The sequence below is a fragment of the Coniosporium apollinis genome (genome assembly GCF_000281105.1).
Source record: "Coniosporium apollinis CBS 100218 chromosome Unknown supercont1.63, whole genome shotgun sequence".
NCBI classification, from domain to species: domain Eukaryota; kingdom Fungi; phylum Ascomycota; class Dothideomycetes; genus Coniosporium; species Coniosporium apollinis.
Genome location: NW_006913325.1, coordinates 12,770 through 28,236, shown reverse-complemented (window position 1 = coordinate 28,236; position 15,467 = coordinate 12,770). Strand labels below are relative to the sequence as shown.

The window sequence follows — 15,467 nt, the reverse complement described above, 5'->3', positions numbered from 1 at the left end:
ACATTCACGCTTCATGACTGCTAAGAGAGGACACGCTTCACGGTTACCCACCCTAAATCCCACTGACTCAAAGCAACCTCGACACATCTCAGCTGGACGCATCCCGGACTCCACAGACTTAGGTATTAGGGCTCTACTGACCCTGCATCGAGCATATACTTGACTTCGCCGTCCCACCCACCACTACTACGAGCAACTGCAGCAATGGCAGACGAAGACGGCGCTATGGAGCCCACTCTCCAGCCCCTCATCGACCAGAAGACGCTGCGCTGGATCTTCGTCGGCGGCAAAGGCGGCGTAGGCAAAACGACGACATCCTGTGCGCTCGCAATACAAATGGCCAAGAACCGCAGATCCGTGCTGCTCATCTCGACTGACCCGGCGCATAACCTGAGCGACGCGTTCAACCAGAAGTTCGGCAAGGATGCACGGCTGATCAATGGGTTCGACAATCTGAGCGCAATGGAGATCGATCCAAATGGGAGTATACAAGATCTGCTGGTGGCGGGGGGAGAGGGCGTGAACGAGGCTATGGAGATGGGAGGCATGGGGAACATGATGCAGGATCTAGCATTCAGCGTATGCAGCACTACACTGCACCGACCGCGATCGCCGGCCTCTGTGCACAGCTAACGGTTCTCACAGATACCAGGTGTAGACGAAGCCATGTCCTTCGCTGAAGTCCTCAAGCAAGTTAAGTCGCTGTCTTACGAGGTCATCATCTTCGACACGGCGCCCACAGGCCACACGCTGCGCTTTCTGCAATTTCCGACCGTCATGGAGAAAGCGCTGGCGAAGCTCTCCCAGCTCTCCACGCAGTTCGGCCCGATGCTGAACTCGGTCATAGGCGCGCGCGGCGGCCTGCCTGGTGGCGCCAACCTTGATGAAATGCTCCAGAAGATGGAATCGCTACGAGAGACCATCAGCGAAGTCAACACACAGTTCAAGGACGCGGACATGACGACGTTTGTGTGCGTGTGCATTCCAGAGTTCCTGAGTCTGTACGAGACGGAAAGGTTGATTCAGGAGCTGTCGGGCTACGAGATCGATACACATGCGATTGTGGTTAACCAGCTGCTGTTTCCGAAGAAGGACAGTCCGTGCGACCAGTGCAACGCAAGGAGGAGGATGCAGAAGAAGTACTTGGAGCAGATTGATGAGCTGTATGATGAATTTAATGTCGTGAAGATGCCATTGTTGGTTGAGGAGGTCCGGGGGAAGGAGAAACTGGAGAAGTAAGTCCGATTGTGTATCCAAGCGGAGTCCTCTTATCCAGCACTTTGCTGACATTCATTCTACGCAGGTTTTCAGAGATGCTGGTCAAACCCTATCAGCCTCCCGAGTAGGAGGACCAACCACATTGCTCCCAACACGCATTAGAAACCATCACGCGGCGCATATGAATCTGCACATAGAGCATATCTTTAGATCGCTTTAGAGATACAAGATACCACGCTCGATTTTCAGTACTTTCCACAAACCAAGTCTTTGCTTTTCTGCACGTCGAATACACGTCAAACACTTGAGAGCAAAGAAGACCGCGTGAAAACGTATCATTGCCGAGAGTGGGCGAAGGAAATACAAGAAGCAGCAGCAGGTACTCGCTACTCATAGCTTAATCGTTTTTCATGGCCCATGGCTGTGTGTGGAGACCAGGGCCCGATATTAGAATACATTGCGGTCGAGTATGAAGGCAGAGGAGCCCTGCGCGCCTTCCACGGTTCCCATCGCTTCTGCCTGCAAGCCTCATGCAGGTCCCGCGAGCTGCCATCATGGGTCTAGCTAACCGGATTACGCTGATATCGAACAATTCCATGATCAATGCCCGTGCGAGACAGACAAGGCTTTAGGTTGAATCACACGACGAGGCCGAGTTTATCAGCGTTTGTTAGCGCACGTTGCGGAACCTCAGTCAGCCGTTCGACATTTCAATGTTACAACAAGCCATGCGCAAGACCCAATCTGCTTCTTCCGGTTGATCCAAGGGGTGATAATGCAAGAGCGGCGGTAGCACGCCAGCCGTGCAGTAGGTATGCTTGTCACTGCAGCCACGAAACCGACCTCTCAGCCACGTGGACTTCAGCAGACGCAGGAGTGTCTGTAAGTGAGGTCTAGCAGGATATTACCAGACATGACCCGCGGACAACCTCGCGTACACAGTTTTAACAAGCGACAGTCCTTTGAGGACATTCAAGCTTCCTCATCGAAAGTTAGATCTACGCATTAATCTAAGCATCAATATCGAAGACTAGACTTGCCACGCGCAGAACCCCGCAGAGTTCACAGTCGCCCCACCTTGGCTCTCGCGTTTTCCCCCGCAGATTTGCTATTCCCCGTTGCTCTAGGAGCAATCCGCCGCTTTGAGGTTGCGCTCCGAGGTCTTTGATCTCTCGACCGTCTCTTGGGGACACTGGGGGACGTTCATGACCTTCCAGAAGCGTGGGATGACAGCCAGGATGACCCTTGACAGACAGCTGCCACTTAATCTACAGCCCCGCCAATGGGTGTGGCTGCCCTTGCATGCCACTGGGCACGCAATACCGGGAACCCCCGCGAGCAGCACTGCATCCAAGCAAAAGTCCAAGTTCAAAGGGGCAGCACGGGATCGAAGCGCCTAAATTTGGTTTTTTTGGTCTTCTCGGCCGTGGCGCTGAGGAACCGCGCCACAAACTTTTGGCTGTCGCCGCCAATCACGGCCCGTCGAGGCTTCACGCGCCAATCAACTCCGCTCCACGCTCAATTCCAACGTCGTCCTCGAGGGACGGATCGCTCGCAGGGAAATGGCGATCACGGCCGAAGAGGGTCATTCGTCCGGTCATTTGCCAGCGGCCACCTCTCGGCAACAGCATCCGTCCGGCTGTAAGTCCCTTCTTCGCCGGTATTGAGCAGTCGACATCGAGGCTCTGGCCGCCTTGGGCGTGGGCATGAAGTCTGGGGAGTGAGCCGCTAAGGCGGGCGCCAGGAGAGATCAATGCCATAAAGACTCCACATCTCCCAAGGTGGGTGAGACGAAACAAGGAGCTCTTCAACTTTCCTCCCCAGTCTTCGCAGGCCATTAGTCCGCTGTCACTGTGTTTCGGTTCCGTCTCCACATCTTCAAGATGCAGTCCTTCGTTTCTTCTCTTCTCCTTCCTTTTCTTTGCATCACTGGCGCGCTTGCTGCCCCCGCCGCCGCGCCGGTCGAGATCGAGCGGAGAGCTATCAGCGGCGATGTCCTGGCCAAGTTGAGCATGTTTGAGCAGTGGGCCGCTGCGTCGTATTGCCCAAACAACAACAACAGCCCGAACTCCAAAGTCATCTGCGAGGCTGGGAACTGCCCGACCGTGCAGGCAGCAGACACGAAGACCGTCATCGAGTTTCAAAAGTGAGTGGTCGTCTACTTGTGCTGCACTCCACAGAGCCCATAGTCCTTGCCATCTCGAGCGATGCCTATAGCTCCGCCAAGCTCGGTCGTCATGAGTGCAATCCTTGCACAATGTCTCCCAAGGTGAAGCTTTCTGCTGACACACCAAATCACAGCTCCTTCGCAACCGACGTAACCGGCTTCGTCGCCGTCGACAAGACCAACAAGCTCGTTGTAGTGAGCTTTCGGGGCAGCCAGTCTCTCAAGAACTGGCTCGCCAACCTCAACTTCCCGGCCACGCTCACCGACATCTGCCCCGGCTGCACCGCGCACACCGGTTTCTGGAGCTCCTGGTTCGAGTCCCGCAAGCGCGTCCTCGCCGCCGTCGAGAGCGCAGCGGACGCGAACCCCGGCTTCCAGCTCGTCGTCACGGGACACAGTCTCGGCGGCGCGATCGCAAACTTCGCGGCGGCGCAGCTGAGGAACGACGGGTACAAGTGTGACCTGGTAAGGAACTCTCGGTCTGGATTCAAGCCGGCACGTTTCGTTGACACCAAGAACAGTACACCTACGGCGCCCCCCGCATCGGCAACGCAGCCATCAGCGACTACATTTCCAACCAACCCGGCGGCACCTACCGCGTCACTCACACCAACGACCCGGTGCCGCACCTGGCGCCTATCGCCTTCGGCTTTGTGCATATCAGCCCGGAGTACTACATCTCGAGCGGGAACAACGTACCCGTGACCGCGAACGATGTGGCGGTGTATGAGGGGAACATCAATTTTAGGGGTAACACCGGGAAGCTGTTCTTGGACACGGATGCTCATGGATGGTATTTCAACAAGGTTGGAGATTGTGGCCCGGATTTTGAGATCTCGAAGCGGGAGTTGGAACTGGCGTATGTTTGAGCGAGTGGGTCATGGCATAGTGAAGGAGTTCCTGGGGTTAACACTTAAGATACCTATGATGAAATTCGAAGATCGCGTTGAACAATGGATGTCTGTTGGCTTGTGGGTCAGCCTAGGACTGGCCAGTTTAATTCATAGGATGTCGATGCGTCGACCAATCAACGGCTGCGCATCTCGCGGCCTCCAACCTCACCTCGTTGACCCATCACGGTGCAATTGACCACAGTATGCTTCGCTTTAGGTGAAAATTTAGCGCTAATGTCAATGCAGACGCGTCTTAAGACCTGTGGCTCTCAATTTTAAACCAGTCAAGAGGTCTAAATAGTAGAGAAGGCACCCCCAAAAGTTGCTCCTCCCCAGGTTCCTTTTAGACACCCGATCCGGGGCGAAGACACCTGCAGCATCTTCTGAACACATGACACGCGCAGCGATATAAGTGTCTCCCTGAAGCAGACGTGTGCCTCCGACAACGACCGGCAAAGTAGCATCGAAAGCTCTCCGCGAGAGGCCGATACTCCGCCGGTTGAAGCAACGCTGTGAAATCCTCGAAACGGCGGTCAATGATCCGGTGAAGGACATTGACACAACTACGGAGTACAGTGAGCCGGATGGTCTACCGCGAAATAAGAAATAGGGAATGATATGGAAGCATGTAATTGGCTTGTGATGTGTATAAAGTCTTTTCAGAATGATTTATAAGCTTGGAATCGAACTGTCCGGAGCCCAAATTTAGTTTTTTGTAGTGGTGCATCCCTTTTCTTTGCATAGTCTGTTCACTCCTAAAATTCATAGATCTCTGACAAATTTGAATACCATGTCCTACGTATTTTGAAGGCGAAGGGATTGTAACCGTATAAATCTGCCCGGTACGCATCGCCGGACAAGACGAGCCTACATTCATAGCGATATATCATTGGGACCGTAAAGTGAAGTGACAACAGGTGTGGTTGCTGCAGGATCAAGGCTCACGAGGCGAAAACCCCAACACCGGAGTCCTCAACCTTGTTGCTTCGAAGGGCACAAGACCTCCCTATATTTATGCAGGATTTGCAGCAAGCACACTTGCCCTCTCCGTAGCCCGGCCGGCGACGCCGGTGACGGTTCACACAGCCCAGCAGATGTAAACCAACCCCTTTTAGCCAGTAAGCACCAACACCTAAACAGCCAGCTCGGATCCTGCCCTTCGATGAATCATGCAAAAGCCCAGCCAGCTGGACATACCACATCCAAACTTTACTCCAGATAGTCCCCATTCGTCTCCTTGTGTATGACGTCAAAAAGCGGCTTGGCCGAGAACCATCCAGCCATCGGAGATCCGACCGTCTTCTTCGTGTATTCTGCTTCCTCTTCTCCGATCTTGACCGTCTCCCCTCCACGTCCGGCAGCTGCAGCATCAGCCATCAACTGCGCATGGCAGCATTTCTCCAAGCTCATGAACCAGAAGACCGCTTCCTCAACAGTCTTGCCGACGGTAAGGAGGCCATGGTTCTGCAGAAGAGCGGCCTTCTTGTTGCCGAGGCAGGCTGCAATGTCCTTTCCCTCCTTCTCGACAAGGACGACGCCGTTGAAGGATTCGTACAGGACGTGGTCCTAGCAGGGACGGTCAGCTTGTCCCGTCCAATACAAAGCTGGGAGTCTGATGCCATACATTGTGGAAGGCACACGAGTCCTGCGTGATGGTATCTAGCTTCGTGCCAAGGGTACAGAAAGCCCGTCCATAGATGCTGTGACTGTGTGCGGCACAGATGACATCCGGACGAGCTTGGTGGATTGCAGAGTGGATCATGAATGCGGCAGCATTGAGAAGCCTGGTTGGTCCCCCGTCGATTACGTGGCCCTCTTCGTTGACAAGGATAAGATCTGAGGCCTTTATCATGGAAAAGGCTACGCCGAAGGGGTTCACCCAGAATGTCTCCGGATCAACGGGGTCCTGCAGTTGTCAGCCGGCTTGTCTGAGATAGCCAACGGATTGGAGCGTTGATTCTTGTCTGCTGGCTTACCCTGAGAGTGATGTGGCCCGCCACACCTTCGTCGAATCCAAACTTGCCGAACAGTCTAAAAGCCGCCGCTAATCTGCCCTTGAGATACTCTCGCTCTTTGTAGGGGTCGTCAAACTTCGGAGGACCTGGGAACTTTGGCATTTGCACTTTGGCCTTCTCCTCGCTCAATCCAGGCTCGTGGGTGGCTGTCGCCGGCTTAGAAGCCGACCCATTGGTATCATCGTGGGTTGCTGAAGGCGGAGACATGGCGTAGGAGGAAGTAGATTAAATACTGTATGGGTTGTTAACCAGCGGTTTCGTGAAGACAATTAGAAGAAAACAAACGAAGGAGAGGAGTTGTGTCGGTTGCCTTTTCCATTGATGGATACCGAGGCATCCGGACCGCCACCCTGCAGGTGAATAACCCGCTTCAAGTATTCGAGTATCTTTTGCGGGGTGATCCGGGGATCAGTGAAAGGCACGTGACCTGCTTCGAATTACTTTGGCCAGACACGCGAGTGACAAAATCGCCGGACTTGTAAACTACCGGACCACGTCAGGCGGGGAAAATGCCCGTCGCGACAGCGGCCTAGCTCTCATTCGCCGTCAACTCTATAAAGAATAGGACGTCAAGCTTTGAGTCAGCTATCCAGACTATGTTGTAGAGCATTATAATAATCGTAAAGGATGCTTTATTGTTGATGCAGCTCTGGGTTTCTAGTTTTGCGGCGAGGCTTTTTTCCTGCTTACTCCTAAATCACTAAAATCTATTATATTTACCACGTCTCTAAAGGTCTAAGGGTGACCCGAAAAAATGACGGCCACGCAAAATCACTGAAGACACCCTACTTTATAGTAATCTACTTTTGCTTACAGTAGTATTTCTGTATCTAAATTTACATAAAATAGCTTATGCATTTAACTATACTTAGCAAGTATATAGTAGCGCTAACTTTAATATAGATAAGTTTATATAATATTGGTCTTGAGTGTTAGTAAATTCAATATAGATTTTGTATAGCCGCAAATATTTCGAGTAGCTCTTAGTCTTTACTTATTAGTAGCCTGAATTCCCTTAGCGAGATCTATAGGCTAGTAGATTAATATATTTATATAAGTAGCTAGTAGCTTAATAGTATTAAGCTAGGTAATTACTAATAGTAAAATATATTTTATAGTAGTTAAGAAATAGTATCTAGTAGTATATATAAAGACTAAAGCCTACTATTTATTAGATAGTAGGTATCTATAAATATATAAAAAGTATTAAAAAGGTGGGGTTATAATATCTAGCTTAGTAACAAGCTAGGCACGATATAGCTTAATACTATACTAAGGCTCTCTCCTAGTCGGGTCATGATATTACTCTAGCTATTCTACCTCTAGGTATAGCTTGCATATGCTTATATAGCAGCATACTATAAAGGATTGCGCCTATTTATAACCTTCCTACTAAGCTGACTGAAGGCCTATCTGTTTTTCGGAGTCCGGCAATTTCTGTCACGCAGATGCCAGAGTAACAAGGAGGCGCGGAACCTTGACAGCGTGGACTCACAGTGATCTTGCCATTGGCTGTATGCAACCGGGAGGGCATCCGGCCCTCTCCGGGGACCCCCTTGTAAATCCAACTTCGGGGCGCACCGAAGACACCTTCTTCAGCCCTGGAAAGCTCTCCGACTCTCCGATAACGGCATCTTGTACTGGGAATTTGTAGGGCGACAGGGTTGGCACTGGGCAGATGTGACAACCCCCCGCCGTCGTCCAAGGCGCACTGCACAGGACGGGCAGACACGAGCTTTTGACATGCGCGCCCTTCGTGTCCCAATCCGGTTGGCACCTCACGTGCTGGACCTGGCATTGGCTGAGGTGTGACTCTTCAGCTCGTGAACACGGTGCGGTCTTTGATATCTCACATTTACTCTACCTTCCTGATATTGTCTTCCATCCCACATTCTGTCCGCCCTTCTGCTGTTTGTCATTGCTTCCTTGCTAAGGGCGTGCTCTCGGAACGGAAGTGCAAGGCTTTCCCCTTGGCCCCAACGTTCAGCATTGTCATTGTCTGATTTACGCCCTTCGACATGGAGACCAACAACATCGACATGGCGGCGTTCTTCGATTTCAGCGATGCATCACTGCCTGATCTGTCCGAGCCTATACCAGACTTTGTCGTCCCAGAGTCATTGATCCCTCCCGCCAGTGGCACTTGCCCTTCGCATCCGGGCATCCATGAGTCAGTCAATCCTTCTTTCGTGCATTGTCAGCTTTTACAAACGCCCGTCCATTGACCCTGTTACGAGCACACGCCATAATAATTTATACTGACAACAGCATCAGCTGCCTATGCCATGGCTTTATGATCAACCCACACATATCAGATCCCACGCTTGGCAACCACAAAGATGTAGAATTTAACAATGACTTCTCGAGCTGGATTCCTCGGTACTCAAAGCCGGAGCAGGCCTGCAATTATTGCCGGTCGAGACAACTGGAGTGCTTCAAGACTTTCGAAGGCCAGAAGTCATGCTCACCTTGCAACGCACTCTTCCGCTCATGCAGCTTTGACGAGGTGCAACAGCCAGAGAAGCGGCAGAGGGGTCTTCTGGACACGCTAGACAACGTGCCTGAGAACGAATGCAGAGAGCTTGGCGGACTGACGGGCATCAAGTCGCTAAGATCACTTGGTCACACTTTGGGCAATGTCGATGGTGACTGGGCATCCAGGAAGAGTGGAGTCCGCTTCACCCTTCCCCAGCTTAAAGCTCTTAAGAACTGGATGGACGAGCACCGAGACAACCCGTATCCAACCGAGGAAGAGAAGGAGGAACTCAGGAACAGGACTGGTCTAAAGGCAGTGCAAATCTCCAACTGGCTCGCAAACGCACGACGCAGGAACAAGTCGAAACGAAATAGCAGATGCGCATCGCCATCTCTTGGCCCTTCAACTCCGACATTCAATGCAACCAGCACCGCCATTGACGTACCCAGAGACCTCCGCGTTGGCCCTTCTGGCAAGTGCTGGGAAGTCATGAATCCGCTCGAACGTTGGCAACATTCTCCGCCAGAAAACGAACCGGCACCTTTAACTGCCATCGTGAGCGCCGTTCATCAGTACAGCCCCCCGGAAAGCACGCAAAATCGGCATAATCACGACTCCGAGAGTTCTGGGTGTTTCTCCAATGCCGCTTCCCTATTCATGGCGCCCTCTACAACCAGCTTAGAGGAGAGGCAGTCCAGTCACTCGACCGGTTCGTTTGGCTCCTTCGGCTCCGCATGGTCGCATGGATCTCGGGGCTCATTCAATTCATTCGGCTCGTTTGGTAGCAGCCAGAGGGAACGACGAAGGCGCCGCCGGAGGCCCGCCGCCCGACCGGTGCAGAAAACTCCACAGGATGCATCACGCATATTCCAATGTACTTTTTGCACAGACACTTTCAAGAGCAAGTACGACTGGTCCCGCCACGAGAAGTCCTTACATCTCAGCCTGGAGAAGTGGATATGTGCGCCTCTCGGGGATGTCATTACGTGTGTTGAGACTGGCCGCAAGAAGTGTGTCTTCTGCAATGCGCTCGACCCCAGCCCAGAACATCTGCAAAACCACAACCATGATGCATGCGAAGAGAAAGGGCTGGATGCTCGAACGTTTTACCGCAAGGACCACCTTCGACAGCACCTTCGACTCATGCACGGGTGCAAGATGACTGACTCCATGGATTCCTGGAAGGCGGAAGTGACGACCGTCGACAGTCGTTGTGGCTTCTGCGGACAAAGGTTCACCAAGTGGCAAGATCGTAACGACCACCTCGCAAAGGAATTCCGCAACGGGGCTAAGATGAAGGACTGGAAAGGGTGCCGTGGCCTTAGCGCGGAGGTGCATGCGCTTGTAACTTCTGCGATGCCGCCTTACTTAATCGGTGAAGAAAGTACTTCGGTCGATCCGTTCAGTGCTTCCAACCCTGCCTCAAATCCGGCGTCCATGGGCAACCAACACCAGCTGCTGGGTATGTCAGCCACGCATGAAGACTGTCCCGTGGACTCCGGCCAGGGATCCTCCATCACCTCGCCGACTAGTGCTGGACTGCAACCAGCTGACATTTTGGCCATGCCGAACCGGCCCAACCAGACAGTAGCTACGTGCTGGGAGATACTCACCATCCGGCTTGGCCGCTTCGCTCAAGAGCAGCTGATCAAAGGCGCCCCTGTTTCCGATGACATGCTACAGCGAGAAGCGCGCCTAATCCTCTACGACAACGATGACAGCTGGAATCAAACCGCGGCGGACAACCCTGAGTGGCTTACCCTGTTCAAGAAGGCACATGGCTTGGACAACTCGCAGAACGTTGACATGCGGGACGTGCTTGAAGATCTCGGCGTGCTGGGAGACTTCGATCTTGACGAGCTGTACGGCGCTGGCAAGAAATGGTCGGCCACCAAAGAGACAATACCGGAGCAGGCGTGCTTTGTGAACGGCGGGGAATGCCTACCGTTCCTGACCAACCAGGCTGGCGGTCTTGCAGCATGGGGTCCTGGCGCTGTTGAAAATGAGCCTGTGTCAGTTTCCATGATAGATACACCACTCATCACCTCGGGCGGAAGCAGCTCAGCGTTGCACACTGATTTGATGGATGTGGGCCACTTTGACGCGATGGATTGCATAACCGACACAGGGTTTCTTACTACGTATATGCATTTCTAGGCGTTATTGTTTGGAGCTTAGCAGACAGATAGAACGGATTGTATTGCCTTGCTTATACACACTCTATTGTGCAACCGCCTCCAGCGGCGTCCTCCTCAAGAAATCCTCAGAAGTCTCAGGCCTGATCTCTGGGTAGCGCGCATTGTCCAGGCTCGCAAACTCCCCTAGGTGACACTGGCCGTTGACGCAGTAATACTGATAGAACATTGCCATGTACTTTAGAGGGTCTTGAGGATACTTCTCCCGCAGCTCATGCATGAGCTTGTAGAGGTCATCCAGGGAGCCAAGACGTTCAAGCTGCGGCTGAAATCCGCACACGGTATTGACAGCATCGGCGATTTGGCGGATCGTCTTGCGATCGCCCAGAACTTTGCTCCAAGTCAGAACGGGATACATGAACACAGCCGTTGAACTTACACTTCTTGACCCCCACCGCATCCGCATCTACCGCCGCCGCGGCCACAAATTCTGCAGCGGTCTTATAGGTTGTCGACTCCCACACCTCGTCCCCCTCGCCCCAGAATCTCAACTTCTTCTCCTTTCCATCCCAGGTCTGGAAATACGGGCTAAAGAATGTGTCCATGAAAACTCCAATAAGGACATGAACACCCTTGACACTCTTCTCATCAAGATAGGCCTTGACCTCAATCATCGGGTCTTTTGGAAACAACTGCCCCTTCTCCAACTTCGTAAAGTCGAGGGTGTAATCACTAGCGATATACCTAGGCACGCCCTCGGCTTCGCATGCATCGACCAGCACTTTTTGGCCCTCGGTCATTAATCTATCGTCGCCCAGGTAGCAACATATGACGACGTCACACCCCCATGCGAAGGTGCGGGCCGCGGAGACGTCGTAGGCGCCGCCTTGGGCGATGTGGATGCGCTCGTTCGCAGAGAGCGATGAGGGAAGTTTAGTTGGGTCGCGGACGTAGCCACGCAGGGTTACGTTGGGACGCTGGAGGAGGAAGGAGGCTACGAGACGGGCGAATTTGCCGGTGAGGCCTGCGATGCCGACTGTGAATGTTTCTTGAGGAGCTGTCATGGTGGGAGGCGATTTGGGGAGAGCTAGGAAGTTGGCGGCCAGGCGGAAAGAGAACATGTATAAACTTTCTTGATCTGTGTTGCCTGACTAGAGCACCTGCCATTTTATATTACAAGTTATAGAAGGAGCAGATGCGTAGTTGGGGTGGTAGCAATCTGATTTCGGGACGCGTAACTACGCGCGATTATTCAGACGGGTCGGCCTCGCGCTTTTAAGGACGCGAGCATTATTGCGTTTAGGACTAATAGCAGACCCTAGAACTTAAATTTTCGACCCTTCGACTATAAGGATTTGAGTACGGAGACAGCAATCTGCGATACTAGCAAATTATTCATCGCTCATGAAAATCGACTTGGCTCGGAGTATTTAGAGTAGCTAGCGAGTATCTCAAGTACTTTCCCAATTGTCTCAAGCGCTCTAAGTACAAGGATTAGCTTGTGCGGTCTGCTAACTCTCTTTACTTCCTATTAAAGTGTCACGCAAGTTGCACGAGATCTTAATTAAGTGCTAGAAAGTTATTATTCCTATCTTGCTTGGATCGAGCTCTAAATACTCGATCCGATTAGCACCTGCCAATCTGCAGGCGCGAGTCGATTAGATTATCTATTGCTACTAATCTAGTTCTATGTATTAGAAGTTAATCTCTAAAGTTCTTAGTCTATAGCCTACTAAAGCTATAAGGTTATAAGGCTATAAGGCTATAAAGCTATAAGACTATAAAGTATCTATCCTTAGTCTTAGGTACTAAGTAGTAAAACCGGTTAATTAATAATTAAGTTTACCACTAAAGATTCTACTGGATTCTAGAGGATTCTAGAAGGTTCTAGACGAATAGAATTTGTAATATAGATTACTAATTATAGAATAGAAGATTCTATAGATTAGTAAGATGGAATCTACTAGAAAGTAGTAAGATCTAGAGGATTTAGATATATATATATAGACGGTAGTTTTCTACCTTAGATAGTAATTAAGCTCTATAATTAATATATTCTAATACTATAATACTTTCTACTTTAAAGCAAATTACTTAGATACTATGTTAAGTTAAAGTAATTATACTTATAATAAAGTGTTATTATAGAATTATAAAAGTTACTATAAAGATTAGGATCCTAATCAAGAAGATAGAGGATAGTACTAAGATATAATAAGGTAGGAATTAATATTACCTACTAATAATTAGACAAGTTATATAAATATAAGATTCTTATTTTATTAGTAAATCTTTTACACGCTTAGGAAAACTAGATATACTTTAAGTACTTAGAGTATACTTAGAGCTCTTAGGATCCTTAGAGCTCTTAGAGTCCTTATATTAGGAAAAATTTAGATACTTATAAAATCAGCTTTAGAGTAGAATATATTAATATACTTAATAAAACTTGATTTTCCACTATGCGCTGCCTTAGCAAAAACCACGATTGTCTCTAAAATTTATATAGCAAAAACGCTTACAACACGATAATAAACACTGCAGGTCGAAATTGCAAAATCCGCTTCCTAACTTTCTAAACTAGTTCTTACGCTATTGATGCATCCACTTTATAGCGCTCTATAACCACTAGTGCAAAAGCCTTAGGGATTTAAAATTTTGGCTGAAGCTTAATTGCAACTACAGAGCTAGTGGTTGCGGCTAGTGTGCTACAGCCGTGGCTAGTACTACAGCTTAGCTGCAAAAATGCTAACTGCCGACCGCGCCGACCACGCCGACTACATGTATACCTTAGGCTACTAGTTTAACCCCTAGCGGGATTATACTTTTTCTTTTTAGCTATAATATAGATATAGACTCTTAAGGGTATCTTATAGCCTATAAAGGCTTACTAAGGTATAAAAAGGCCTAATAAGATATAGAAAGGCTTAATAAGATATAAAAAAACTAAATAAAATATAAAAAGACTTAATAAGATAAAGAAAGAGCTAAATAAGATAAAAAAATACTTAATATAGTTGAAAAAGACTTATTAGAGCTAAAAAAGTCTAATATAAATAAAAAAAAGCTTAATACTATAGAGAAGAATTAAATAGATAAAAGAATATCTATATAGCTAGATAAATATCTAAAAAGACTTAAAGTTGTAGTAAAAAATCTAGAGCTTCTATAGATTTACTAATTAATTAATTTTAAGATTATCCACTATCTATTAAGGTAATAAGAGATTAAGTAATAAAAAAGATCTATTTAAAGAAGAAGCTAAAGTAAAGTATATACTATTAATTAAGCTTAAACTAAGTAAGAAACAAAGTTAAATACTAGACTAGAAACTAAACTAAAAACTAAGCTCTAAGTAAAACTAGAAACTAAACTAAAATTAAACTCTAAGTTAAATAACAAACTAAAATAGAATCTAGACTAGAATCTAAGCTAAAAACTAAACTAGAAATTAAGATAAAAAGTGAAAAAATATATAGAGTATACTAGAAGCTAAAACAGAATATATATTACAAACTAAAGTAGAATATTGATTAGAAACTAATCTATAAACTAAACTAGACTAGAAGCTATAATATAATCTGAGTAGTAAACTCAGTAGTAAACTAAGTAGTAAACTAAGTAGTAAGCTAAGTAGTAAGCTAAGTAGTAAGCTAAGTAGTAAGCTAAGTAGCAAGCTAAGTAGTAAGCTAAGTATTAAACTAGGAAATATACTAAGAAATAGACTAAGAAATAGACTAAGAACTAACCTAGAAATATACTATAAAGACTTAAAAGAAAACTAAAATTAAATAAAAAAATAATCCTAACTACTATATATATTATAAGAAGAACTAGGGGGGGTTTAAGGGGGGAAACACCCCTTATATCTAAAAAAAAATAAAAAAAATAGAAAGATATAAAAAAGGATTTACTCTTAAAAATCTAAACTTACTCTTAAAAATCTGAATACACGAAATACTCTTTCCTAATACTCTAAACCGTTTTATTATAAAACGAGCACACCTAGTAGAATATATAGAATATATAGAATAACAAAAATAGTTAGTACTACTACTTAGCAAATAGACTTTTTTTATTGGAATTTAATTTCTAAAGTCCTTAGCTTAGTATTATCTTAGTATTTCCTTAGCATTTCCTTAGTAAGAATTTCACTACTAGTTGAATATAAAGTTTTATGTTTTTTATTTTCAATAGAGCTTCTATTTCTAAGTAGAGCTTCCGTCTTAAACCGAAGCTTCTATTTTAAAATAGAACTATAGATTCTATTTCCGTCTCTAAATAAAGCTTCTACTTTAAAATAGAGCTCTAAGTCCTATCTGTTTGTAATAGAGCTTTTAGCTCTTACTATTTTTAATAGAATCTCTATCTACGTCTATCTAAATGGAGCTATAAGTGAAATTTAATAAGTTTCACTTTAGAAGCAAATAAAAAGAGTATATAGACGGGAGGTCTCTTCTACTAGACAAAATATTAAGCTCTCTACTAGTTTAGTTCCTATTATCTAAGGGCCTAAAATTCTAATATTTTTTAGAGAATCTACTCTTACATAACATTCACCTA

At 47.7% G+C, this 15,467-nt stretch overlaps 5 protein-coding genes across 5 annotated transcripts; 3 read left to right on the top strand and 2 right to left on the bottom strand.

The window, feature by feature from the left end:
* Nucleotides 1-204: 204 nt before the first annotated feature.
* W97_08762 (ATPase get3) lies at nt 205-1,346 on the top strand (the record flags this gene model as incomplete). The annotated part of the gene is made up of 3 exons (XM_007786629.1): nt 205-579; nt 646-1,235; nt 1,304-1,346. The coding sequence occupies 3 exons, from the start codon at nt 205-207 to the stop codon at nt 1,344-1,346; spliced, it is 1,008 nt and encodes a 335-aa protein (XP_007784819.1).
* Nucleotides 1,347-3,101: 1,755 nt separating this feature from the next.
* W97_08761 (uncharacterized protein) lies at nt 3,102-4,254 on the top strand (the record flags this gene model as incomplete). Its single annotated transcript, XM_007786628.1, has 3 exons — nt 3,102-3,364; nt 3,520-3,850; nt 3,907-4,254. The coding sequence occupies 3 exons, from the start codon at nt 3,102-3,104 to the stop codon at nt 4,252-4,254; spliced, it is 942 nt and encodes a 313-aa protein (XP_007784818.1).
* Nucleotides 4,255-5,487: 1,233 nt separating this feature from the next.
* On the bottom strand, nt 5,488-6,500 carry W97_08760 (uncharacterized protein; the record flags this gene model as incomplete). The annotated part of the gene is made up of 3 exons (XM_007786627.1): nt 5,488-5,844; nt 5,903-6,184; nt 6,255-6,500. 3 exons carry the CDS (start codon nt 6,498-6,500, stop codon nt 5,488-5,490), a joined length of 885 nt encoding a protein of 294 aa, XP_007784817.1.
* A 1,811-nt stretch (nt 6,501-8,311) lies between these two features.
* Nucleotides 8,312-10,926, top strand: W97_08759 (uncharacterized protein; the record flags this gene model as incomplete). Its single annotated transcript, XM_007786626.1, has 2 exons — nt 8,312-8,463; nt 8,568-10,926. 2 exons carry the CDS (start codon nt 8,312-8,314, stop codon nt 10,924-10,926), a joined length of 2,511 nt encoding a protein of 836 aa, XP_007784816.1.
* Nucleotides 10,927-10,989: 63 nt separating this feature from the next.
* On the bottom strand, nt 10,990-11,968 carry W97_08758 (uncharacterized protein; the record flags this gene model as incomplete). Its single annotated transcript, XM_007786625.1, has 2 exons — nt 10,990-11,294; nt 11,344-11,968. The coding sequence occupies 2 exons, from the start codon at nt 11,966-11,968 to the stop codon at nt 10,990-10,992; spliced, it is 930 nt and encodes a 309-aa protein (XP_007784815.1).
* Between the last annotated feature and the right edge of the window lie 3,499 nt (nt 11,969-15,467).